The sequence below is a fragment of the Peromyscus californicus genome, unplaced genomic scaffold (assembly GCF_007827085.1).
Source record: "Peromyscus californicus insignis strain IS unplaced genomic scaffold, ASM782708v3 Scaffold_13__1_contigs__length_99412109, whole genome shotgun sequence".
In the NCBI taxonomy this organism is placed as follows: domain Eukaryota; kingdom Metazoa; phylum Chordata; class Mammalia; order Rodentia; family Cricetidae; genus Peromyscus; species Peromyscus californicus.
Window position 1 is genome coordinate 33,940,832 of NW_026294424.1, and position 25,997 is coordinate 33,966,828.

General features: G+C 48.0%; 1 protein-coding gene across 2 annotated transcripts in view; it reads right to left on the bottom strand.

The window, feature by feature from the left end:
• Positions 1 to 495: 495 nt before the first annotated feature.
• Slc2a9 (solute carrier family 2 member 9) overlaps positions 496 to 25,997 on the bottom strand; it is a 143,752-nt gene continuing 118,250 nt past the window's right edge. For both annotated transcript variants that reach the window (XM_052734817.1, XM_052734816.1), the window contains 2 exons: positions 13,856 to 13,983; positions 496 to 3,058 (listed from right to left, as the gene is read on the bottom strand). In XM_052734817.1, coding sequence (XP_052590777.1) covers positions 2,783 to 3,058; positions 13,856 to 13,983 — 404 coding nt within the window. In that variant the 3' untranslated portion in view covers positions 496 to 2,782. The remainder of the gene's footprint in view (positions 3,059 to 13,855; positions 13,984 to 25,997) is intronic.

A 25,997-nucleotide genomic window follows, 5' to 3' on the forward strand; every position in this document is an offset into this window, starting at 1 on the left:
GTGATAATTAGCCAGAGAGAAATGGCCTACTATGTGCATGTTAGCACCAGAAGCTGAAAGAATTACCTATTTCTGGGACTCTGAGAGGAGGAAATACCGACTTCCATGGTTTGGATATAAAGAGAGAGATGAAATGGACCTGATGGACCTACAAGGGGTGAGGTCACCCCGAGCTCTTGGGTGGGAATCAGAAAGTGAGGCTGGTAGCCGAGCGTCTCCTGAGGACCACACAAGGATGCAGGGTGCAAATGGCCACAGCCAGCCAGCGAAACTTTGGCCTGCAGGCCCCCAGTGAACGCCTGGCTCTGATTCCTGGTTCCCCTTTTTCTTCCAGCATCTGAGAAACAGATTTCTATGGTAAGAAATTCTCTGCCTCTGTGGCGGGCACCAGAATGTGCCCAAAAGTCTTCAGGGTTCAGATGATGTATTTAATATCAAGTGGGAAAAATAAGGAGATAAGAGAAAGATCATTGTAATTGTGTTTTATATATTCTGTGTGTGTGTAAGTGGATTAACACCAGGCAGGAAATGAACAGGGCTGTGCAAAAAGTAAAACAATGAAGCATGTGAGATGATCAGTTTTATTATGAGATTCATTTTTCAAAAAGTGCCCTTAGTGTGGCTTTATTATAATTTCAAATATAAGAACATGCAATAACCACCTCTGACCTCATGGTCACACTGGTCCTGGCTCTGCTCTGTCCCTTGTCTGAGAAGGCACTCTCAGCTGCCACCCCAACTCTTCCTCCTGTCGGAAGTTCCCATACCACTGTTACCCCAGTACTGATCACACTACACCTCATCGTTGGTGCTTTGACTTTCCATCTTTTCTGTCAGACATGACAGTGTCTAGGTCACAGCCTGGTATTTCCTTGCTCATAGATGTATTTTCAGTATCCAGCCAAAGCAGACTGGTTACTGACTAATAAATATTTATTGACAGAATACGTAAATCTCCAAGTGAAGGACAGCTTTCAGATGTTAGGATTTCTGTTTTACAAGTTACTCGGCTCCCTTTGTGACGGGCATTTGTCAAATCCATGTGTTACGTTCTCTCCATACTTAAACACACTGTTCAAACCAATGCTGCATGGCATGGTGCTCTGAGCTGGGAATGCACCCATGAAGAGGCCCAGATGAAGAGTCTTCAACAGGGCAGGAAAAATCAGAGCACAGGTTTTGGTTAAGGTCACCCTCATCTAGAATAGTCAGGAAAACAGCAGTGTTGCCTGGCCTGGGGACTTCTCTGTCTGGTACCATGCATCTTAAACTTACACACACTAATGCCACTTTAAGTACCTACCATTTACTTATGACATTTGTCATAGGTATGATGGGCAATGTCGCTCTGCATGCTGTGAATGTGTTGTTCTAATTGGTTGATAAATAAAATGCTGATTAGCCAGTAGCCAGGCAGGAAGTATAGGCAGGATAAGCAGACAAGGAGAATTCTGGGAAGAAGAGGAAGGTTGAGTCAGGAGTTGCCAGTCAGACAAGAGGAAGCAAGATGTGAAGGCAGAACTGAGAAAAGGTACCAAGCCACGTGGCTAAACATAAATAAGAATTATGGGTTAATTTAAGTGTAAGAGCTTGTCAGTAATAAGCTTGAGCTAATGGCCATACAGTTTGTAAATAACTGTGTGTTTACTTGGGTCTGAGCGGCTGCGGGACTGATGAGTGAGAGATATTTGTCCTGACTGCAGGCCAGGTGGGACACAGGAAAACTCTCAGCTACATAGGCACTTTGTTTTAGAGGCAGAAGAAGGGACTCAGCCAAACGATGAGCTACACATAATGACGGCAAAATGCAAGTTGCTCCAACCAGACACCCACTCAAACACCCTACTCTAGAACCGACTCTTGGACTCCATTAACAACTGTTAAGGCAGGTGATTCTCCCAGCCTTCACCTGAGCACTATGAGTGACGGCGAGTGTCTTTCCAGGCAGCTTGTGACTTCTGAAGATGAATCTCCTTCACATTACAAACGCGAGGCTCAGGAGCAGAGACTGTCATTTCTGCATCCAGGGCAGGCATTACCAATCAATCCCAGTGTTCTTTCCCATCAAACCTAGGTTTAGTCTTAGAGTCATTTTCAGTGTCAGAGCTCAACTTGCAGTCTCTGCCCCCTACTTTCCAGAAAGTTTGTTCTCATATTATTTATTGTTCTTCTGTGTGCTCTCTGTAATAGTCTGAACTAAAGACAGCCCCAGACCTGGCAGCCTTGAGCGCTGGGGACAAAGCCTGTGTTGGTAGGATCAGCAGCATGGTGGGTTGGAATGAGGTGTTCCTAAGCCTCAAGTCCACAGGGTAGAGGCAGATTAGCAACAGGCATTTGTTAGTGTGGACAAAGAATCTTCCCATGGAAGTTGGAACACTTCCAGGCAGGACCAAGGTCCAGGTCCTTAGAGACTGGAGGCCAAGGGCAGGTTGGGCAGGGTTGCTTAGCAACAGCACAGCTTGGACAAGCCCCGGCTGTCATTCCCTTTACGACGAGTGTCCATCAGACCAGAAGACTTTCCTCTGAGTGGGCAACCTGATGCCTTTCCTCCAACTTTATTTCAAAACTACAAGTTCAGTCATGAAGGAGGCAGCCTTTGGTCTGTATAGAATGCTGAAAGTACCAAACCTAGGGAATGCTTCCAAGGGGAGTTTGGAAGGGGCAGCTGTGAAGAAACAGATGTGAGGTCTGATTCCCTCAGGCTTCTTCCTAACACCCCAGTACAACAGTCTCATATGGCTTCAATCAGCTGAAACCTTCTAAGTTTTGGGAAAGCCTTGGATTACTGAAGTGAGAACACACATTTAGACATTTGGTTTTGGCCATGGCTGTCTAGCGTGGAGGATGGATCTGGCTCAGGCTGGCTGTTAGCCTTCTCCTCTGCCATGGCTGAGTCAGTCTTCACCTCTGGGGGGTGAGCCTTGTTCCTCTTGGCGAATGACTGACTGATTTCTGCATGGGTTCTGTTCTTGGTCTCAGGGAGGACAAAATAAAAGTAGATAGCCCCTGTGATACACACCGCGGCAAAGACAAGGAAGCAGTAGGAGTCCAGGCTTTTCTGTGGAAAAGTAGAGACAAAAACAGCCCGTAAACAGTCAGCAAACGAGCTAGCGGGTTGTAAAGCCACATTGCAAGATTCTCCTCTGCAGCTAGTACTCATGCGCCAGGAGTGCTAGGTAAAACCCCACAGTGGCGGCTGCTGCTGCAAGAGCCAGGTGGAGCCACATGATACTCGAACCAGTCTCAAAGGAAGTGGAGATAAATCAGTTACCCGCCATGATCAAGATGAGAAAAAACAACAACAAAACTCAGTCTTTATTGTTCTGTATTCTTTTTCTCCAAAGTAGGTGTTTAAAAACTGACCATTAAGGAAGGAAAATGTAATCCTTGATGAATATTATCTTAGGTTCATTTTACCATGACCACATTCTTCCCTCTCCCATGACACACAAGAGAACCGTAAATCCCCAGTTTGTAGGAAAAATATGGATCATGGTATCAAGGATATATATTGTTCCCCTGGTACACAGAAGATCTACCTCACTCATTGGTACAGCCTTGTACAAAAACAGAAAGACCAGAAGATAGATGCTGGGCATAGTCACGGTTGCTTGTGTCCTAATTAGACCTCAGTGAGATGCTGGGCTTCCCAGGGACTCTTCGAGCCTCTGTGGCCCCTGACATGGTACTTGGCTCTCAGTAAAGGTTTGTTCAATAAAAGGCTTCCTGGGCTTGAGAGATGGCTCCTGAGTAATCACCAGGAGCCAAGTTGGAATCCTTAGCACCCAGGTAAAATGCCAGGTGTGGTTGCACACTCCACTTCCCTGTGACCCCAGAACTGGGAGTAGGGGCTGGGACAGGGGGATTCCTGGGACTTGCTGGCTGCTAAGTACACACCTGCAGTCCCAGGAGTAGAAGCAGGAGGACCCTAAGTTCATGGTCATCCTTGACTTCACGGGTAGTTCACACCAACCTTTGGCTATATGAGAGCCCAACTCCTTAGCTCTCAAAGTCTTCTTGGTTACAGCTGCCGGGCCTGACTTCTTTGGACTACAGACATCATTGATCAAAGACAAGGAGACAATGGTTTTGGGGTGTCATTTCCCAAGAAGCAACGCCAGGGTTTTCACCAATTCTATTTCTAGTCCCTTTTACTTCTCTGAGGTCATTTCCTTTCTTCTCTGCTCCAGCTTTACCTTCCTGATGGCTGTTCCTAATATCATGCCCCAGGGCCTTTGCACATGCCATCAACTGTCTTCCTGGCACAATTGTCAAAAACACCTGTACATTCTGCTTTCTCACTTTCTCTGCCTATGGGTCCTTCCTTAGAGAGACTTTCTCTAACTCTTGTTTTGAGAGGGTGCCCTCCAGACCTGATTCACTGTCTCTAATCATGCATCATTATGGATCATAGAGCATAGAACCGCCTGTTAATTAATTCTCTCCCCACTGAGGGTAAGCTATGGGAGGGTGGACATTGCTGTTTTTCTTGCATGGCCAGAATGCAGGGAGTTGTGGATAGACAGAGGACCAGCAGTGGATGTTTACTGAGTCCAAGAGTGTCCCAAGGCTCTCTACCCTAGCCAGGGCACTCCTGGAGCTGTCCGGGATGTCTTTACCATCTTCTGAGTTACTATGTGCTTGTCTTCACTCCCCAAAGGACATCATGAGGCCTCTTGGATTATTCTGTTTCACAGACTCCAGTTAACCCATAGCACCTGCAACATCTGGGGATAGGACACTTGTCCCCTTCTTTGTGAGTTTCAGGGACAAAAGTGTAGGAAAAGTAGGGGGAGAGACTCCATCTCTTGGGCACCGAGTCTACAGAGGGACCCCCAGATGAAAAGTGCTGTTGGGTCCCTGATGCAGTTTTCCAAACCAATGTGTTGGGGCTGAATTCACAATGTGGTGAGGCCTTTATGGGGTGACCAAATCATAAGGGTGGATCCATCACAAATGGGATTCAAAACCTCATACTGAGATGAAGGGAACTAGGCAGCCTCCTCTCACCCTTCACCTTCTTCCACGTGAGAAGACACTGGGGAGCACCATCTTGGAAACAGAGAACAGCCTCCACCAGATCCACCGATCCCTTGGTCTTGGACTTCCAGCCTCATAAAGATAACCCTGCCCGTGGCATTTCATGATAGCAGCACATAGCTAGGATAGGCCTTCTTCCTGAGGGTACTGGCCTAGGGGAGGTACAGAACTGAGGCAGACATGCCTGCTCACCACCCCTCTTTCCTTGTTCTCGCGCTGGAAGTCGCAGTACCAATCACTGGCTCTGCAGAAGGAGGCTGTTACAGAGTCAGGTTGGGGAGGGAGAAGAAGGGAGGAGCTTTTGCAAATGAACATTTACTCTGCCCCACTACAGAGCCAGATCTTTGGGGCCATTTACAGGCCTGCCTTGTTCCTCTTTACAGATGAAAAACAAACAAACAAACAAACAAACAAACAAACAAACAAACAAACAAAAAAACCCAAGCTGGAGTCAGGTTGTTACTGGAGTCGTTAGGATCAGAGCCTGGTCCTTGGCAGCTCTATCTACCTAGGCTCAGCCATCCATCCTCAAGATACAACTCAGAGACAAAGGGTGTTTAAAAGCAGAGGGAGGGGACTGGAGAGATGGCTCAGTGGTTAAGAGCACCGACTGCTCTCCTAGAGGTCCTGAGTTCAATTCCCAGCAACCACATGGTGGCTCACAACCACTTGTAATGAGATCTGGCTCTCTCTTCTGGCCTGCAGGGACACATGCAGACAGAATACTGTATACGTAATAAATAAATAAATAAATAAATAAATCTTTTTTAAAAAAAGCAGAGGGAGATGTATTGAAGTGGCCACACTGGGCAAAGGAACAAATAATGATGTCCAGTGAGTCACAAGCCACTCTTGGAGGTCTTGAAACGAGGTTTAGGTTTAACTAAGAAGACAAGAGGTATGCATAACTAAGCAGTCCTGTACCTGACCTGTCATTAATCAACATTGCCTTCATTGCCAACATTGGCTTCATCCTGCACATTGGTCTGGTAAGTTGTCAGAACTCAGTGAAAGCTCTTTCCCTGGAACCAGGATGTCCTCCGGCTGGCACCATGGCTTTAGCCTTTCCCTGCCTGAATTACGAGATTCCTTGCAGTACATTGCTTTATTGGTGCCAATGGGTGGGGCATAAGTGTCTCTCCTTAGACTGTCTTCACTCCTGCCAGGACAGTCCGTGTTATTTGCCATGTTCATGCTGCTGGAAGGAGGGGCAGGAGGGGATGGAAACTCAGCAGCACGTTCTTCTCCAAAGCTGCCTTGCCCCGCGTTGGACCCTGGCTTGGACTGAGGACGTGAGCCGGTCAAGTCAATGCTAATGAGGGCGGGAACTGGGCCAGGCATCAGTTAAGACACAAGCTCACGGAATCTGTGGGTGGAGTGGAGCCTCACTTGGGGTGGATACTCGGCTCTTGCCACCACCTCTTCACATCCCTGTTTTGTTCCAGCTGTCAGGGGTGCTGCTAGTCACAGTCACGTCGCCTCTGAAAACACATCTTTTATGTCATTAGACGACCATTAAAGTGGTTCAGATTTTTGTTTCAGGGAGGAAAATTTCTTCTCACAATACAGTAGAATGTTAAATTATGCTAAAAATACGAGGCAATTTTGGCAAAATACTACTTTTAGGAAAAGGCCCTTGAGATTAAAGAAAAAAAAATCTTCGTTTTTTTTTCCCTCTTACTGCTCTGAATCAGAACTGCTTCCCAGAGCAAGGAAACAAGAAATACATTGGGAATTCTGACTCTGGCTCGCACAGAGTGGACCTATGGCCTACTTTGTAGTGGTGTGGTTGGGTGGGCTCAGAGGAGGGGCATGCATTGCCTAAACACAAGGCCACAAAAACCCAGCATGCTCTGGAGGTGATGAAATTATGACCTAATGAAGTTCTAGGTTAGGTTTAGAAGCAGCTATTCAACTCATTTATCACAAGAAGGTGCTCGGAGTTGGAATGACTCATTTCCGCCATAATAATCTATACGTTTGTGAAGAAGTGGCCAGAACTATGTGTCCATGCTTAGGAAGTGCCTCTCCATCCTTCACACTGGGTTCAAGCCTGTCTTCCATGACAGCGAAAACACCTATCTAAGATGTTCTCTTGCATGTGTGGTAGTGGCTCTCAGCTGAGAAGTAGTGGCTTCCTACATCCTGGGGACACATGTCACTCTTTGGCGTCTTAAGATCTCATCAAAGCATCTGATATAGACTGTTCCTTCTGGTGTTTTCTGTGTCTGGCCGCGAATGCCCTGGAAGTGTTGGTATTCTCCCTCATCTCCCCCTCCCTTCCTCCCTCCTTCTCTTCCTTCCTGTCTCTCTGTCTAGGATATCAGGACAGACAACAACTTTTCAGTAGTCACGATCACAACAAGCAGCTTTGCTGCAGTTCCCATGCAGACACCATGCAGGGTGTCTTTTAAGATCCCTCTTGCAAAACAAAACAAAACAAAACAAAACAAAACAAAACAAAAACAAAGCAAAAAAAAACAGGCACCATTCTTGTTTCAAAGACAAGACCATGACAGTCATCAGGGAAGTTAAGATGACTCCGCCCCCGACCTCGATGCCGAGTGGCATGACTGGAATTCAAGGTCACCTGGTTTGGTCCCAAAGTCTGCTCAGGCAATCCAGAAGGTTTTTTTGCCTACACACTGCCTGGCAAAAAAGGTCATGAACAGCAACCACCAACAAATGCAGTGTTGTGGGAACTGTCTGAGGCAGGGAGCCAGAGGTACAGGCAGGGCTGGAGGCAAGAGACTGTCGAGACATGATGAGGGTGACTGTGGGTGACTGGTAACTGTCCCAGTTGCTTGGGACTGACCAATGTTTCAAGATTTGGGCTGTCTGGGGGAGTTTTGAGCGAACACCTGAGGGCACGTTGGTCACCATAGAAAGGACAGGTGTTGCACAGTGAACAACAGGCACACTGAAGTCCTGGGCCCTGATCCCTGCGAATGTGGCATCACCTGAGAGCAGCCTTTCCAGGTGTTATACAGGTAGTATGAGTTCAAGCTAGATTAGATGGGCTTCCAATCTACTCAGTGGTTTCCAAACAACAATAACAACAAAAAGCACACACACACACACACACACACGTGCACTCATGCACCTGCACATATACAGATCCCCATTTCATATTTGGAAGGAAAGAAGACGTTAATGTGGGTCATTTCTGTCCATGATATTTTCATAGTTTCTGCAGCAAACTGAATCATTTATAATTTAAATTCCCTAAGAATCTCACAGGAACAAAAAAAGAGGTGGAGGAACAGAAGCAGGAGGAAGAAATAAATGCCAATCAGTGCATGTTCCCTCTGGTTTCTGTCTTCTGGGGCCCACTCACACCCTTGGTAGTAGCTGAGTAATGAGCCCTGCAGGGCTGTGTTAGGTTTCCTGAGATAACCTACATAAAACATTGGCTGTGGGCTCATGCAAAAGGACAGCCAATGAAATGCTGGTTTGCTCAGGGCAGGGTCCCTGGTGTGTGGGCTCTCAGGCACGGGGCCGGTGGGACTGAACCTTCAGTTCTGGCTCTCTGGCCATCGGCAGTGATGCTCAGGTTGTGGGTGATTTACACGTGGACTTCTTAGTGTTCTGTTTTGCACTCTCTTACTCCACTCCAACCTCAAGTACATAGGATTGAATTAACCATATCCCTCGTTTCTTTTCCTTTTAATTTGTGTGTGCATGCACATGCGCACACACGTGCACATACACACGGATGCTATGTGGACATCCGAGAGTCACCCACCCCAGGCGCCAGTCTTTGCCTTCCACCTCGTTTGAGACTGTCGTTTGTTGTTTGCTGCTGTGTACATGTGCATAGCAGGTTGTCTAGCCCACGGGCTCCCGGGGATTCACCGAGCCTCTCCCATCTCACGATTGCAGTGTTGGGATTACTACAGATACGCTCCGGTGTTCAGCTTTACGTGGGTACTGGGGATCTGGGGATCTGAATTTAGGTCCTCACACTGTGTGGCGAGTGCTTTACCCACTGAGCCATCCCCTCAGCCCCCAACACACCCCATTTCTTGACACACTAACACTTGTGGTCTGTGCTGGGACCCCTTCTTGTTTGTGTTTATTTATTTCTCTCATTTTTAGTCTCGATCACTGCTCTTTTCTTTTGTCCTACAATGTTCTTCTAATACTGGACAAAGTTATGTGTGTGTCTTTGATAAATAAACCAAAGTCAACTTGTTATCTGACTATATGTATGTCATCTTTTTATGTATCTATGATAGATCTATCATCTACCTATCTATCTATCTATCTATCTATCTATCTATCTATCTATCTATCTATCTATCTATCATCTATCTACCTGTCTGTCTGTCTTTCTGTCTATCTATCTATCTATCTATCTATCTATCTATCTATCTATCTATCTTTGTATCTACACCATCCATGTGGTTTTGTTTCACTCCCTTGTTTATTTGTGTGTGTGTGTGTGTGTGTGTGTGTGTGTGTGTGTGTGTGTGTGTTTAAACAAAATCTTGTGTAGTCCAGGCTGGTCTTGAACTCTCTATGTAGCCTGAGCTGGTGCCATTGCTTACTTGCAGGAGCTACAAGTTTTCAAGTTTGCCCCAACCTATGTGACCTATGAAATAAGAGGGACTCAATCATTTTGAAGCCTCTGTGTGGCTAGAGCCCATGTTACAACCATGTCTGTCCTGTGGGCTACAAGCTGATCACAAGGTAGCACTTCTGGTAACTGGGATAACTGAGCATGGGCTGAGAAGCAGCTGAATTTAAAGGCAAGGTTTCTGCAAGGAGGGAGCTCTGGTCAGAAGCGGCCAGATGGAGCCACTGTCCTACAGATAAGGCCTTATTGCTTTGATGATGCCTCATTTCAATTATGCAGATCTCTCCACTGGACCAGTTCAGAGGCCCTGTGCCCCACCACCACTTGGAAGAAAAGGCTGCTGAGGGTCAACAGTAGATTGCTTTTGCAGAAACAAGAGGAGAGTCGGGGGTGGAGCTGCTTGGTGGCAAAGTGCCTGTTGCCAGTCTGGCTGTCTGCTCAGCCAGGGGAGAGCATCTCCATGCAGGTACTCCCTCATGTCCCTCACCTTGTCTTTACAGGACTTTCCTTCCCTCCCTGCTTGCTCCAGGCCTTTTGCTACAGGATCCCTGGTAAACCACAGACTCCCAGCCTCAGGTCTCCCTGCTCAGAGTCTCCCACTCCAATCCAGCCTCCGAGTATCTAAGCACTCACCCACAGTTTCCCTGCGCATTAAGTACCCCACACAGACTGGCACCACCCTGCCCTGAGGCATGCAGAATATACAAGATCTAGCTTGGGACAGATGCTTGCAAATTGTTCCCTGACCTATGCACAGGTTTGAGGTACATGTATGCACACACGCACGCACACACGCACGCACGCACGCACGCACACACGCACGCACACACGCACGCACACACTAAATAAATAAACATAATAAAAACAAGACACTTGCTTGACCTTCTAAATTAGTATCCTAGGAACCCACAGCTATCTGATATGTATCCCTGGTAGGAACCCAAGACATGCAGGGCTGATGTAGGCCTGTCCTGTAGCCACAGGGGATACCCAAGTGTCAGGGATGGCTGCCACCAGCTATCCTACTAGCCAAAGCAATGAGCCTCAAGGATTTTATAAGAATCAATCTAAAAACCATTTAGAGCCCCTGACATCACTCTCACTCTCTCAGTCTCTGCATGGGTGTCACTGCCTGAGATTTAGGGCTGCGTGCTGCAGTGGTTGAGAATGAACATTCTGGAGCATGTAGGTTTGGTCTCATTTCTAGCACTTGTTAGCGGGCAACCCCGGGAAAGTGACTTGACATTTCTGTGCCTCAACGGCTATCTGTAAAAGGAGGTTAGTGGGGACATGGGACTCACAGACCTGTTGTGGGATTACATGAGTCACACTATGTGATGTGCCCAGGGAGAGCCAGCTACACAGTCACTCGATTGCTTGGCTTGCTTTGTATTTATTTCAATGGTTGCTGTAATGAGTTACCACAAACTGGGTGACTGGAAACAAGAACCCCTCTCCTGTCTACAGGCCTCAGTTGGGGGCAACTAGTTCTTGCAGAAAACACAGCTCATTCTGACTGATCCGTGGGAGCAACAAGAACTTCCACTACGTGGTCTGGCTGCCTAGTGACCTGGTATGTAGCCAACACCTCATGTGTGGCCATTGCTCCCTCCACGACCTCCTCTTTGACAACTAAGCCAACTGAGTGGACTGGGATAATTACACTGAATGAAAATGAATATGAAATTTGAGACCCCAGACACCCGGGACACTGTCAAACGAGGTGCAGCCCTGCGATGTCACTGGAGGGAGGCGCAGATGGGAAATGATGTGCGAATCTGAGTGATGTGAAATAAAGTTCAAGTGGATCCAGATTCAGCTGGAAACCTCTCCAATGTGTGCAAGGGCGCACACACACACACACACACACACACACACACACACACACACACACACTCAATCAACACAGAGCCCTGGGAAGACACTGGGGGAATGACTCTCTGTGTAATTCTTTATCTGTCTCCATATGTAGTTTTTTAGATAAATTCACTGTCCAAGTGGAAGTGGACTTTTAGAATAGTTATCTGCCAAAAACAATGGCCTCCTTTCTCTCCTTGTCTTACAGGTGAGAATAAGGAACGTGGGTTCAGGTTCTGGCTCTGACATGCGTCATGGGGGTGACCTTGGGAGCCTCTCCGAAGGGCTGCTGGAGGCTGTACCTCCTGGCACTGACAGGGTTGAGCATTTGCTGATACATGGTAAATGCTCACTAGATGTTTGTGTGAATAGATGCCAATGGATGCTTCTCACTCCCGGCCTGGCAGGATGGCATTAAGTCTGTAGTGTCTATAAGGTTTTCTACTTTGCACACCCCCAGGTGTGTAGAAGACAGGTCTGCTTCACAGACCCAGACCTGGGACCGCCCAGCTGTGAAGGAGTGGGAAAGACGACCAACAGGCAACTTGAAGCTAATTTTCTCCATGTAGTGGGTACTTTACTGACCCCAGGCTTTACTTGCTAGCTTTTAACCAAACAGGAAAAGCCCACTGAAGGTATAAAGTCCATTGAAAAACCAGCTTGTTGTGTCCTAGCTGCAGCTAGCAAGGGGCCCCAAGGAGGAGAATGCTAAACATGAGTTCCTCTGTTCTCTGCAGCCCCTAGAGGGGCTTGTAGCACTGTGAGATGGGAAGCCATTGCTTAAATGCAGCCAAAGATGATTTGGAGGTTGGATGGTGCACCTGCCTCCTAACTGCTGCGTTGAGAAGGCTGCAGTGCATGGCAGACCAGCACAGAGAGAATCGGGCAGGGGAGCTGCGTTTGGTGGGCCCTGTGGAGCCTGGGATGACCACCTGTTCTCTGGCTTCAGTGGACTTGTCTGTAAGAGAGTCAGGAGTAAGTCCAGCTGAGGGCCATGGGAGATGACATGCACACAGAAGCGGTGGTACAGAGGAACTGGGTTGCAGCCATGAGAGAAGTAGCTGTCCCACAGGTCTGCAGCTGTGCTGAGTCTGGGCATGGTGGGCTGGGGATAGGGCTTTCTTCTCCTCTGGCTGGTGCTATGGTTGCTGGGGCATGCTGGTCTGGCACTAAGCAGTGTTTTTTTGTTTTTTTGGATAGTGGGCCAGGGAGGATGGTGGGATTGAAATGTCCTTTGAGAAGAGATCGATAGGCTGTTTCTTGGAGGTACGTGATGTAGTCTCATCTCCTCCAGGTGGACTCCCCTGTGTCGTGGGGATCAGGGAGCCCTAGAGGGTGTTGCAGTAGGGAAGTTCCACGTTCTAATTGAATGCTGCTGGGCTCTGTCTCTGTGTAGAACTCTTGCAGAGCCCCTGTCCTTCATGCTCTGACCTGTGGATAACTTCATAAGCTTACTTTCTACTCAGCCACCCTCTGCCTCACCCTGCTGCAGCTGCATTGCCCCCTACACTGTTTCCCACCAAGGCCAAGCATGACCCTGTACCAGGGATTCTGCACTGTTATTAAATTAGCCTGGACTTTGTACTTCCCAGACTCCCCTGCTCTGCACTTTTCTCATGTATCTACTCCAATGCCATTTTCTTTGATAAGTCTTTGGGGACCACCACACCTCCCAACAGCCCATATACAGCAGAACACATTTCCAGCAGCCCATATGCTTCAGAACCCCATCTCTAACAGTCCACGTGCCTCAGAACCACAGGCTGGGGCTCACTCATTTTTGTTGCCCCAAACACTGCAAACCCCAGTGAATTTGCATCTGGTTCCGGAATGTGTTGGTATTTCCCTACCAATCACTGTCTTCCTTGGGAGGCTTGGAGTGTATGTAGGACACATACTGCAAAATTTCTTTGAGGTTTTGTCTGACACAGTGATGAGCACATTGCAAGAGTGGTCCATAATTCATAGGTTCAGGACACAATATAGGATTCCTGAACACGCTCAGCAATAAGTGACCCATTCTTCAGGAGGCAGTCCATAGCATCTGGGTCCAGCTCCCAGAAGAGACAGGACGGAGGAGGGACAGAGGAAAAGGGGATGGGATGGAGGGACAGGAGGAAGGAGGAGGGAGAGGTAGAAAGTGGGATAGAGAGGAACAGGAGGGAGAAAAGAGGATCTTAGTCAAAGTACATATGCTTCCTTCCTTGGGGCAATAATATGAGTTGAGACAGAGGGAGGCAAGAGAGAGAGAGCGGTGGGGAGAGGGAGGGAAATGAAGATGGAGAGACAGCCAGCCATCAGAGTGTAACCAGAGAAATTTCACCATGTCTTAGAGTCCCCAGGCAGAGTGATGGCTGGAGGCCCCCTAGTCAGGCCTACCTGGATGAAGGGGAAAAGGAGCCCCACAGCGAAGTTGGAGAGCCAGTTGACTGTGCCTGCGATAATGAAGGCTGCCGGTCGCTCTGACTGCTGGAAGAACTCTCCGGTCAGGATGAATGGGATCCCACCTGTGAGGGGAGAGTCAGGACAGGAATGAACCCCTAAGCAGACCTCACCCACCACACTGTCTCCAGAGCCAGGTGCTGGATCACCATGAAGTAAGGATGCTGTCTTGGCAGAAGCAGCAGTACCTGCATGAGGGAGGGTTGGAGCCCTTAGCAGCCCTCATCCCCAGAGACACAAACATTCTCCTGACCCAGTTCAAGGAGGACTAGGGCCAGGCTGAGATCCAGCACAGACTCTGAACTGCATGGGCATGAGTGATGCTTAAGGCAGCAGACATTGATGAGATCCAGACACAGCTCCATGTAGAGTGGGGTCACGTTCCTATAAACCTATCTAGGATTAAAATGCATTTAATGCCACCAGCTACCTGCTTGTTGCTCAGCCTCACCACCTTCCATGTACTTACAGCATTTGCGTGAGTCTGACTTTAGACTCGGTCTCCGAATTAGAACACTTATGGTTTGGATATGAAGTGTTGCCCAAAAGGCTCATGGGTTGAAGGTTTGGCCCCTAGATGGTGGGTGTAATCGTGAGACAGGACTGGTTTGTGAGGAGTCCAACTTAATCAATAGATTAATCCCTTGATGGTGTTAGTTAGAGGAAGGGTAGGCAAGCATTGAAAAGGTACATGCCGTTGCTGGCCACCTCCCTCTCCCCCTTCCTGTCTGTTATGGAGCGAGCCTCTCTGCTCTATCGATCTTCTCACTGTGGGTTCTGCCTTCGCTAGAGGCATGTCCTAGGAAGATAGGCACTATTGCTGGCCACTTCCTCTCTCTCTGCTTCCTGTCCACCACAGAGTGAGCAGCTCCACCCATCAATCCTTCATGGTACTATACCTCACACCAGGCCCCCCAAACCCGCTGTGACCTGTAGATCCAAACCTTTGAAGCTGTGAGCCAAAATGATCTTTCAAATAGAGTCTTCCAGTAATTCATCAGAATGATGAAAAATACTAACACTAGCCTGTGATCCTTCGAGCAGGCTGCCACGGCGGCATACCTATAGGGCAGTACAGCCAGGCAGGGGCCCACCCAGGCCCATCTCGAAGAGCTGTTGCAATGCAGGGTCAGCTGGAGGGAGAGTGTAGAGTCGGACAGGGATACCAACAGGAAGCAAGTAGTTGAGAACTCTGGTGTAATGCGTGGGGTGGGGGTGTGTTGTGGAATATTGCTGTAACTATGCAAAGGTGTGTTACATTTGTTTATGCTGCATTTGTTTAATTATGTAAAGGTGTGTTGCTCTTTTACCTTATCTGCCTAAGGCACCCGATTGGCCTGATAAAAAGCTGAACGGTCCATAACTAGGCAGAGAGGGATAAGGGAGGCTGGCTGGCAGAGAGAATAAGTAGGAGAAGGAATCTAGGTGTGTGTGTGTGTGTGTGTGTGTGTGTGTGTGTGTGTGTGTGTGTGTGTGAGAGAGAGAGAGAGAGAGAGAGAGAGAGAGAGAGAGAAGAGAATGAGGGAGAAAGAGAGGGAGATGGCCAGGGCCTGCCAGGCACCTGCCAGCCAACCAAACATCAAGTAGGACATACAGAATGAAGGAAAGGTAAAAAGCCCTGAGGCAAAACCTAGATGAAGAGAAACAGGTTAAAATAAATTATAAGAGCTAAAGGGACAAGCATAAGATAAAGTTGAGCATTCATAGTTAATAATAAGTCTCCGTGTCATGATTTGGGAGGCGGCTGGTGGCACAAAAGAAAGCCTGCTGCAGGGGTAGAAGACGTTGGCAAGTGCTTCATGGCTCCCTGTGTCATCACTGAGGTAGAGGAATACTGACTTGGATTTGCGTAGATCAATCATGCAGAGAAACAGCACTCCCCTCCCCACTGCCAAGTAGCATGTTTTCATTCTCACAGAGTTCTCTGTTATCCCTCCAAAGCGATGCTCAGGCTGGAGCAACGCCCTTCAGAACGTGCTGTCAGAGAAGGAAGCTGCTCACGTCTTAGGAGTGCAAACCGGCCCCACTTGTTCTGATTAAAGATGGAGTCTACTAATGTTATAATAGTGAACAGTCAGGTAAGAAACACAGAGTCTATCAGAACAAGCTCCAGTCATGGCTGGGGTAGAGTTCATCTTCCCAGTAAACATGGGGGACAAAGTTTCTCATGGGGTAATTACTTCTCAGGTAAACACCAGGTATTGGGGTGGGATGGGGTAGGGAACTCAACCTGGAAGGTACTGCAGTTAAAAGCCAACCTTGGAAGAGGGCCAATTGAGACCATCACATCCTAAACCTAGGACTTGGTCTTCAAGGCTGCAGAATGGGTGTGTTTGGTTATTCACTCAGTGAACACAAATGGCAGAGCCCTCACTGGATAGGACTTCTAGAGCTGGGTTCCCACAGCCTGGCTCTGAAGGGGCAGCGCCATCAGCCCTGGAAGGTCCTGTTATCTGGTTTCAACCCAGGAGACTGGAACGGATTTGGCATTAGCTTCATCTATTACAATTCCCCCTCATCTCAGGATGTCCGTCCCACCTCCACTTGTCTGTGGCACCCTTGCTGAAGCCTTAGCTGGTTTTCCATAGGGCCGAAGGGTGGGATCCCTTGCTCCAGAAGAGGGTTGGCCTAAGTCCTTCCTGTGGGATGCATTTTCCCTGTAGCTTCCCAGAACTCCTTGGTGGGACCATGTTGCTCTTCAGTGTGCCTTCCATTCTGGCCTGGTGCCCACTGCTGTCGTCTACTGGAGTCTCCCAAGGATGCTTCTTATTTGAGTCCATTCTGAGGAAGCCCATCCTGGCTTTTCCAGGTCCCATTCTGCCCAAGACTAAAGTCCACACAGACTTGCCCTGTCCTGAGTTCCTGTGGACATATGGTTCACCCACTGTGACACCCAGGGTGACCTACTGTCCCAGCTTTACAGCAGAGCATCAGGGATCTTCTCAGGGTCAGCCAAGCAGCCATCACCCAGTGGGATCTCAGCTTAATCGAGTCCTAAATGCTTAGAGAGGAAAGCTATCCAGCTGTGACTAATCCCAAGATGCTAAATTAGTCTACTTGAGGAAAAATAGAGCAGACAGGCTAAGGAGGGATGGAGCAGGTGGGCAGGCAGTTCATCTGGTGAGGGGCATGTCTGGGACCAGGGTGGGGCTGAGGTTTACTAGTTTAGTTAGTGGAGCTTAGACTAAGTGACTGGAGACAGCTGGCTGGAGAATGGACTTTTCCTTAGATTCTATAGCTATTGCTGTTTGTTGGCTCTAGTGTCTGCATGACCGGCCTGTCATAGAAGTCAAACCTCTGCCTATCTTTGCTAAGGGCAGGATGTGTGTGAAGATCCCCAGAGGCTGCCTGATGGTAAGGAGGCACACTTCTATGTCTGTTCTCATCCAAACCCTTGAGGGTGGCACTGTCATGGTCATCTGATGGCAGAGACACCAAGAGATCTGTCTTCTACTCAGACATTTAAGAGTGTAAGGGGGTGGGTATTTTATAATCAAATTCAGAGGCAGGTGTGGTGGGTATCTGTCCCAGACAAGCCACTGATGAGGGGACAGAGACATCATCCTGGGTCCCACAAGTGGCAAGGCAGGGCAGAGAGGGGGCTGGGACCCAAATGCATTGGACTTTCCCTGCATTCTTCTCAGTCAACGTGAATATCTTACCTGAAATGATATCTACAATGTACAGACAGCCACAGCAAGCTGCCTGGGCAGTTACAGTCATTTATTTTCCTGTCCCTAAGACTCTTTCTAGGTAGGCATATCATCTCCGTTTACAAGAGAGGACACTGAGGCGTGGAAGAGTGAGTTCTAGGCATCTGCGGCAGAGCTAGCATTGGGAACACGCTCTTTCTCAATGCCAGCCTGAGGCTGAGTGAGGATGCTTAGACGGAAACCCAGTGCTGGACAGTGAGACAGGATGCAGGGCAGATGGAGGCAAAGGTCCGTAAATGATAGCATCAGGCTCTGCATTTCTCTGCTGTCTCCTCCAGCCAGGCAGCTTACTTTCCCCTTTCCAGGCATCTCCCCCAAGCTTCTGCAACCTGTGCTGCAGATGTCAGGCTGGGCTAGGATTACAGATGTCAGAGAGTGCTCTGCAGCTGGGCCACAGTGACATACTGGGGTAGCTGTGACAAGCAGATGCCCTTTACAAGGTCCACTTTCCAGACCCAGAGGCTGAGCCCTGTGAGTGGGTGGGAAGCTGAAAACTCCCCTTGAGCTCCAAGCTGACAGCTGCAGGGCTGGACCTGTTCCAGGCCAGTCTCAGAAAGATGTTTGTTTTTCCTGCCTTTTTTTTTTTTTTTTTTTTTCAGTGCTGGGGACGGAACTCAGAGACTTGTGCATGCTAGGCAAGCACCTGACCTCTGGGTGACTCACAGCCCTCTTCCTGGCGCTTGAAAGGCAGTGCTAGGCTCCTCAGGTGAGGCCCCTCTGGTGGAACCTACTCCCTCAGCACCCAACTCTCTTCTCCTCAGGAATCCCCTTCCTTGTTTTCCTTAGCCCAGCCCAGCAGCCTGCCAACCAGCCCCCATTCTAACTTGTAACTGTCCATCACTCCTTCCTGGCTCTGGGGCTGGTGGCATCACCTTCTGTGCACCCACAGGGCCCTGCCCACCCTCTGGCTCCACCCATCTAGCAGGTGGGGTGACCCTCTTTCTGGGAGCTTCCCATCTACTTGTCTGAAGTATTCAGCTCTGAGCTGTCCAGGGCCTTCTGATTTGAATGAAAATGGCCTCCAAAGGCTCATGGTGAGTGGCACTATTAGGAGAGGTGGCCTTGTTGGAGTAGGGATGGTCTTGTTGGAGGAAGTGTGTCACTGGGGGCAGGCTTGGAGGTTTTAGATGCTCAAGCCAGGCTCAGTGTCTCACTCTTCCTTCCTGCTTCCCGAAGAACTCTCAGACCCTCTCCAGTACCATGTCTATCTGCACCCACCATGCTTCCCACCATGATGATAATGAACTAAACGTCTGAATTGTAAGCAAGCCCCAATTGAATGTTTCCCTTTATAAGAGCTGCTGTGGTCTTGGTGTCTCTTCATAGCAATAGAAACCCTGCCTAAGACAACTCCCTATGAACTCCATCTGCTCAACTCCCAGACAAGCTCAGGATGCACATCTCCACTCTTACCGACCATTCTTGTCTTCCTTTATTTCGTTATCTGGTGTTCCCTCCCCTGATTTCTTAAAATTTAGTCTTATATTCATGGTATTTAGCTACTGTATGCCTCTCAGCCTTGAAGTGCAAGCTCCACAGGGCTGGCCCAGATGTCTGGCCCTCGTGTGTAGATGCCACAAATACAGATGTGCATGAGATATAGAAATCTCTTTAAAGATGGGGCCAGATGGCCTCATGGCTTCCCGAGCCTTTGTCCCCCCACTTAGAGCAGCGACATTTGAAGAGCTGAGAAGGGAGGAAAGGTAGCAACTCGGAGGCCAGCAAGCATGGTGCCCCCATGAATGGGATCACACTGCAGACTGTCAAGACTTGGCCCAAGGCACATGCCATAGCAGGGGTGACAGATAGGAGATGGAATGGGATTCTTAAGCTGCCACATGACACACATGCTCTTGCTTCATGCGTCCTTCTCATGTATTCCACACAGTTCCCAGGACCCATTTCACCTGTGGGTAAACTGATGAAAGGGTAAGAAAAGGCTGCGGCCACAGGGGTGGCTGGATGGGGCAGGGTGTGCACTGAAGTGGGTGAGGTCTTCCTCACTTCATGTAGCCTCGATGGGAAAGTTGCCTTTGATCTTCAAGGGTCAGGTTATGATGCCTAAAATCGCCTATAGTTAGGCTTGGTGATGAAGAGCTGCAACCTCACAACGTGGAAGGCAGAGGCAGGAGAATCAAGAATTTAAGCTTATTCTTGGATATCCTAATGAGCTTGAGGCTAGCCTAGGCTACATGAGACTTTGTCTCAAAAAATTATATGTATGTGTGTGTGTACAGGTGTTCATGTGTGTATGTATGTATGTGTGTGTACATATGTGTGTATGCATATGTGCATGTGTATGTGTATGTATGTGTGTATGTAAAAAAGGAAGTAAACACAATCTCCTGATCTGATTACTTTGCTCCCAGTGTGTGGAATGGTAACAGCACCTTTACATACTTCTGAGTGACCTGAATCGAGCCTTCCCTCAGCTGAACAGGAAAACAATGGTCAGAATATGAGTGGGCTGTTTTGCCTTTTTTTAGCAGCTGATTTTTGACACATTAGAGAAATGAATCATTATCATGTAATTGCTTCTCATTTGGAAAGGTGCAAATTAAAAGAAAGCCAATGTTGACGCCCCGGGCCTATAAGAGTCTGCTCATTAAAGCTGCGAAAGAAGCTGTGGAGAGGAGAGGCTTCCTCATGACCTGTTTTTACCACCCACTCAGCTTGCAGGGTTCTAACAGAAGCTGAGGCCGATGAAGGTGATGGTGGTGATGGTGGTGATTGTGGTGATGGCGAACATGGTGATGATGGCGGTGATAATTGTCTAGGTTTAGCACTCCTCTGAGATGTATGGCCTTCCAACTGAGAATACTATTTTGCAGCCACCTCAAAACTAGATGTTGATACACCCAGCAGCAAATTACTCAGGGTTTCTCTGGCTGTTTAGGATCTGTTGTGCTTCCATATGAATTGTCAGGTTGTTTTGATATTTATGGGAGGAATTCCAGTAGCATTTTGATGAGGGCTTCACTGAGTCTGTAGGTTGACCTTCAGGAGTTGACCTTTCAAAAGACATTAATTCTGCTATATGTGAGCATGAGAGGTCTTTCCATCTTCTGGTATCTCCTTCAGTTTCTCAGGACAGAGATCACAGGTTTCATTGTAGAGGTCTTTCAACTCTTTAGCTAGGTTGATTCCTAGAGTTTTTGAGGTTATTGCTAATAAGATTGATTTCCTGATTCCTTTCACTTAATGTCCATAATTGATATATAGACAAGCCACTGATTTTAATGTCCGTGATTGGTATAGAGACAAGCCAATGATTTTAATGTCCATGATTGGTATAGAGATAAGTCACTGATTTTTTGTATTGGCTTTATCTTCTATTACTTTTTGAAAATGTGTTCATCAGAATCAAGAGTGTTCTGATAGTCTTTTTACTCAAAATATCATTTATTTCATCTTTTCACTTTCCATTTCTTTGTATCCTTGTCAATGAGGGTTCTTGCAAATAGAAGTTAGTTGAAACTTTTTAATCTATCTATCTATCTATCTATCTATCTATCTATCTATCCATCCATTCAGTCTATGCTTTTTAACTGGAGACTTAGACCATTACCATTTAAAGTTATTATTGAAAAACACATGATAATTTCTCCCTTATTCATTTTAGAAATGTTCTAGTTTACTGAGTCAATACCTTTGGTTCTTTTCTATTTCTCTTTTGTTTATTCATTCCTCCAGTAAACTTTGTTCTTTCCTGAGCTCTTATGATTGTGTACCACTTTCTTCCTCTTCTGTGTCTAGTATGGCTTTGAGTATCTTCTGCAGTGCTGGCTTGGTGATCATAAATTGCTTAAGTTCGTGCATATCAAGGAAGGTCTTTATTTGTCCTTTGAATTTAAAGTTAGTTTTGCTGGGTATAATAATCTTGACTGGTAGCATACTTTTCAGGACTTGAATCCTATCAGCCTATATTCTCCAGGCCTATGGGGTCTGTGCTCAGCTGTCTGCTATCATCCTAACAGATCTGTCTTTGTAAGTCACTCACTACTTCTCTCTTGCAGTTCTCCATAGTCTGTCTTTGTTCTGCACTCTTGGCTTTTAACTTTCACATGACATAGAAAGGTTCTTTTCTAGTCATGTCTGTCTGGGGTTCTCAATGCCTCCTGTACCTGTGTATTCATTTCTTTCCTTCAGTTTGGGAATGTCCTGCTATAACATCGTTGAGTTCATTATACCTTTTGTCTGTATTGTAGTTCTTTCTTCTACATGACAGATTCACAGGTTTGGTGTCTTCATTGTATCCCATGATTCCTTAATGGTGTTGTTATCTCAATTGCGATCTCAGTGTCACAATTCCTCACCTTTTCTTCAGCTCCTTAACCTTTCCCTCTGCCTGGTCTAGTCTCTGGGGATGTTTTCCATAGTGTCTGTGAGCTACTGAGCATTGCATTACCAAGATGTCTTCTTTGTTGTTAGAATAGGCCAGGCAGAGAAGAGAGAGAGAGAGGCTGTGTCCTGTGTGTGAACTACCACCTGAGGTCATGTTGGTATCTGAGGGCCATGCTGCCACTGGAGCCATGCCAATCTGGATGACCTGCACCGTCACCTGGGGCCATGGTGACATCCAGACCCAGGCAGCTTCTGAGAATCATGTCTGGGTCCATGGTCCTAGTGAAGCCAGGGTCTGTGTTGAAGTCCATGGAACATGTTGCCACTGGGGACATGCAGAGGTCCAGGGTCTGGGCCACAACCTGTGGCCTTGTTGGAGTCTGGTGGTCATGTTGCAGCTGGGATCATACAGATCTGAGTGGCCTGTGCTACTATCCAGGACCATGGTTTCTTCTGTATCCAAGGGCCATGTCTGAGTCCGTGGCCCTATAGCACCCAGGGTCTGTATTGATGTCCATGGCTCCTGTTGCCATGAGGGCCATGCTGATTCCTGGGGTTTGGGTTGCCACCTGGGGCCATGTTGGTGTCTTAGGGACACTGGGGGATCTGGGTGACCTGCCCTGCCACCTGGGGCCATAGTGATGTCTGGACCCAGGCTGCTGCTGAGGACCATGTCTGAGTCTGTAGTCCTACCACAGCCAGAGTCTGTGTTGAAGTCCATGGCCCATGTTACCACCATGGGCTGTGTGAATGACTGGGATCAGGTCAGCCACCTGAGTCCATGCTGGTGTGTAGAGAGCCGTGCATGGCCGTGCCTCAAAGATGGCGCGGCATCTGGCTTCTGCCTTCCTGATGGCAGGTGCTCCTTATTTGGCTAAGGCTAGGAGCTGGCTTGCTTCCACACACCTGGACCTAATCTGGCTTGCTTGCTTATGTCTGACCCTAGCGGCATTGTCCACGTGGTACCACGGGGTTGATTGCCCAGTGGCTATAAAGGGTGTGGGCTGATTTTCCCCAAGAAGAAGATCGGAGGAGATAGGAGAGAGAGTGAGAGAGAGTGAGAGGGAGAGAAAGAGAGCGAGTGAGAGAGAGTGAGTGAGTGAGAGAGAGAGAGAGAGAGAGAGAGAGAGAGAGAGAGAGAGTGAGAGAGTAAGAGAGAGTGAAAGGGAGTGAGAGAGAGAGTGTGAGAGAGTGTGAGAGTGAGAGTGAGAGTGAGAAGATGGCTTTCCCCGGGGTCAGAAGATTGTTCAAGGTTCCTGAATAAACTGCTTGGAGAAGAGCCTGGCGTCACGTCTTCCTTGCTGGTCAAGGCGGACGCGACAAGTGGTGGCCCGTACAGGGACCCTTTAAGGCTCAGAACTCTTCGCAGTTAGGGCAGTGCACTGGTAAGTCCCCAGGTAAGGTGGGGATCTGCGACAAAAGCGGGAAACGTAGAGCCATGACCAAAACAGACAGGAAAATTAAGTAGAGCCATGACCAAAATGGACAGGAAAGTTAAGTAGAGCCGTGACCAAACTGGACAGGAAAATTAAGTAGAGCCATGACCAAAATGGACAGGAAAATTAAGTAGAGCCGTGACCAAAATGGACAGGAAGTTTAAGTGGAGCCGCGACAAAAGCGGACGGGAAGTTTAAGTGGAGCCACGACAAAAGCGGTCGGGAAGATTAAAGAAAGTAAAAGCAGGTGAAAGCAAAAGTGCTGCTAGCATCATGGGCGCAATTTCTTTGCACCCAATTTTTCTGGCTCTTAACGAGCTGCTCCTTTCAAAGAAATTAGAGATTAAGAAGAGTAACCCAGAGGTTTGGAGAAAGGTTAGAACTGAAATGCAGCTAGCTTGCCCGGTGTTTCTCAATGCCCAGACTCAACAGAGATACCATGACCAGATAAATCAACTAGCAACAAGGGCATGGAAGTCCCTACCTAATAAAGGGGAAGTGAGCGGTAACCTTACTAAGATCCTTCAGGGACCTATGGAACCTTTTTCAGATTTTGTGGCCCGCATGGTCGAGGCTGCAGGCAGAATCTTTGGGGACCCAGATGCCGCGATGCCGCTTATAAAGCAGCTAGTTTATGAACAATGTACCAAAGAATGCAAGGCTGCGATCACCCCTTATAAGAACAAAGGTCTAGAAGTATGGATAAAAGTGTGCAGAGAATTAGGGGGACCTCTAACTAATGCAGGCCTTGCAGCTGCAGTTATACAACTTATTAACAAGAAAGGAGGGAACACTGGGGCATGTTTTCGGTGTGGAAAAATGGGCCATCTCAAACGTAGCTGCCCTCAAGGAGAAGGTAACTTCTATAGTTTCATTAAAGAGTATAAATAAGTAGATGTTAATATGTTATATGTGAGTTTGTAAAAATGTGTAAATGTTGAATGTGAGTTTAGGCCTAAGCACATGTTATATGTGAGTTTGTGAAAAGGTGTAAATGTTGATTGTGAATCTAAGCTTAATGTATGTGGTGAAAGAACCTGAGACACAGAAGGTTAGTGTCCTAGCAGACTGCAAAGCAGGCAGTCTGAGCGGTTTTCAAAAGCAGAAGCCACTAAGCTAAGAATGGTGGACGCCAGAACCAGCACAACAAGGCATCTGCAGCTGAGATCTGTGGAAAATCAATGCAACACAGAAAAACCTGAGTTAACAGCAAAAAAACGGTGCGGTTTAAAACTACTGACTCCACAGATGGGAGTACAATTAGTGGAGTCTGATTTTAAAGGCCCTTTGAAGCCAGGCACGGTGGGTTTATTGATAGGAAGATCCTCCACCACCATAAGAGGTCTTAATCCATACAGCCCTATGAAGGGCATGGTGAAGTGGAAAGATATCTTCACGGGTAGCTGGCATGGCCCCGATCCCGTGCTGACATGGGCGGGAGGTTCTGTTTGTGTTTTCCCACAGGACCAGCTAGACCCTATCTGGGTACCTGAATGATTGGTGCGACGGGCCCCTCAGACGGAGAGACGTGATGACACCCCAGAAGCTGATGTGCTGATCCTGATAACCCTGATTCTGACAAGCGTGCCAGCGGGAGCAGCTGAGGATTGACTACTCTGGGCCTTTATAAAAGCCTGGCCATACCCTTTATTTTTGAGTTGACTTGCTGCAGGAGCAGAACTCAGATCCTGCGCAATGAGATCATTGTGGCCAACTCCACCCGTGTGCACCTGGCCTATCACCTTTTTAAAGGAGTGGGCAGGATTAGGTGCCCTGGCAGGCCTACTGGTGCTTGTCTTCCTGATGTGCCTGTGGTGCATTGATCATTTAAGGGTTTCTCAGCAGCACAATGCAGCCATGATTATCCAAGCCTTTACAGCCATACAGGCTGCACAGTCTCCCCAGGCCTGGCTGGCCGCATTAAAAGCTTGATCGCGCAGGATGCGAGGCTAGTGCACTGCACTTGGGTCTAGCTGTATTGCAAAAACCCAAGAAGAGCAAGTCTAATTGCATGTGGGTTGATGTCCTAATTCCCACCTCTGCAAAAAAGGGTATTGGACGGGTCAAGTGTTCTCTGGGTGGATGACACCTGGACTAACACCAGTACAATGTCCAAGTTTTTTGGCAGAGATTAGACCTCTGCTCTTGCCTGCTGCTTAAAACAATAAAGGGGGAACTGTAGAGAGCCATGCACGGCCGTGCCTCAAAGATGGCGCGGCCTCTGACTTCTGCCTTCCCGATGGCAGGTGCTTCTTATTTGGCTAAGGCTAGGATCTGGCTTGCTTCCACACACCTGGACCTAATCTGGCTTGCTTGCTTATGTCTGACCCTAGCGGCATTGTCCACGTGGCACCACGGGGTTGATTGCCCAGTGGCTATAAAGGGCGTGGGCTGGTTTTCCCCAAGAAGAAGATCGGAGGAGATAGGAGAGAGAGGGAGAGAGAGAGAGAGAGAGAGCGAGAGAGAGAGAGAGAGAGCGAGAGCGAGAGCGAGCGAGTGAGAGAGAGTGAGAGAGTGAGAGAGAGAGAGAGAGAGTGAGAGAGTGAGAGAGTGAGAGAGTGAGAGGGAGAGAGAGAGAGAGTGAGA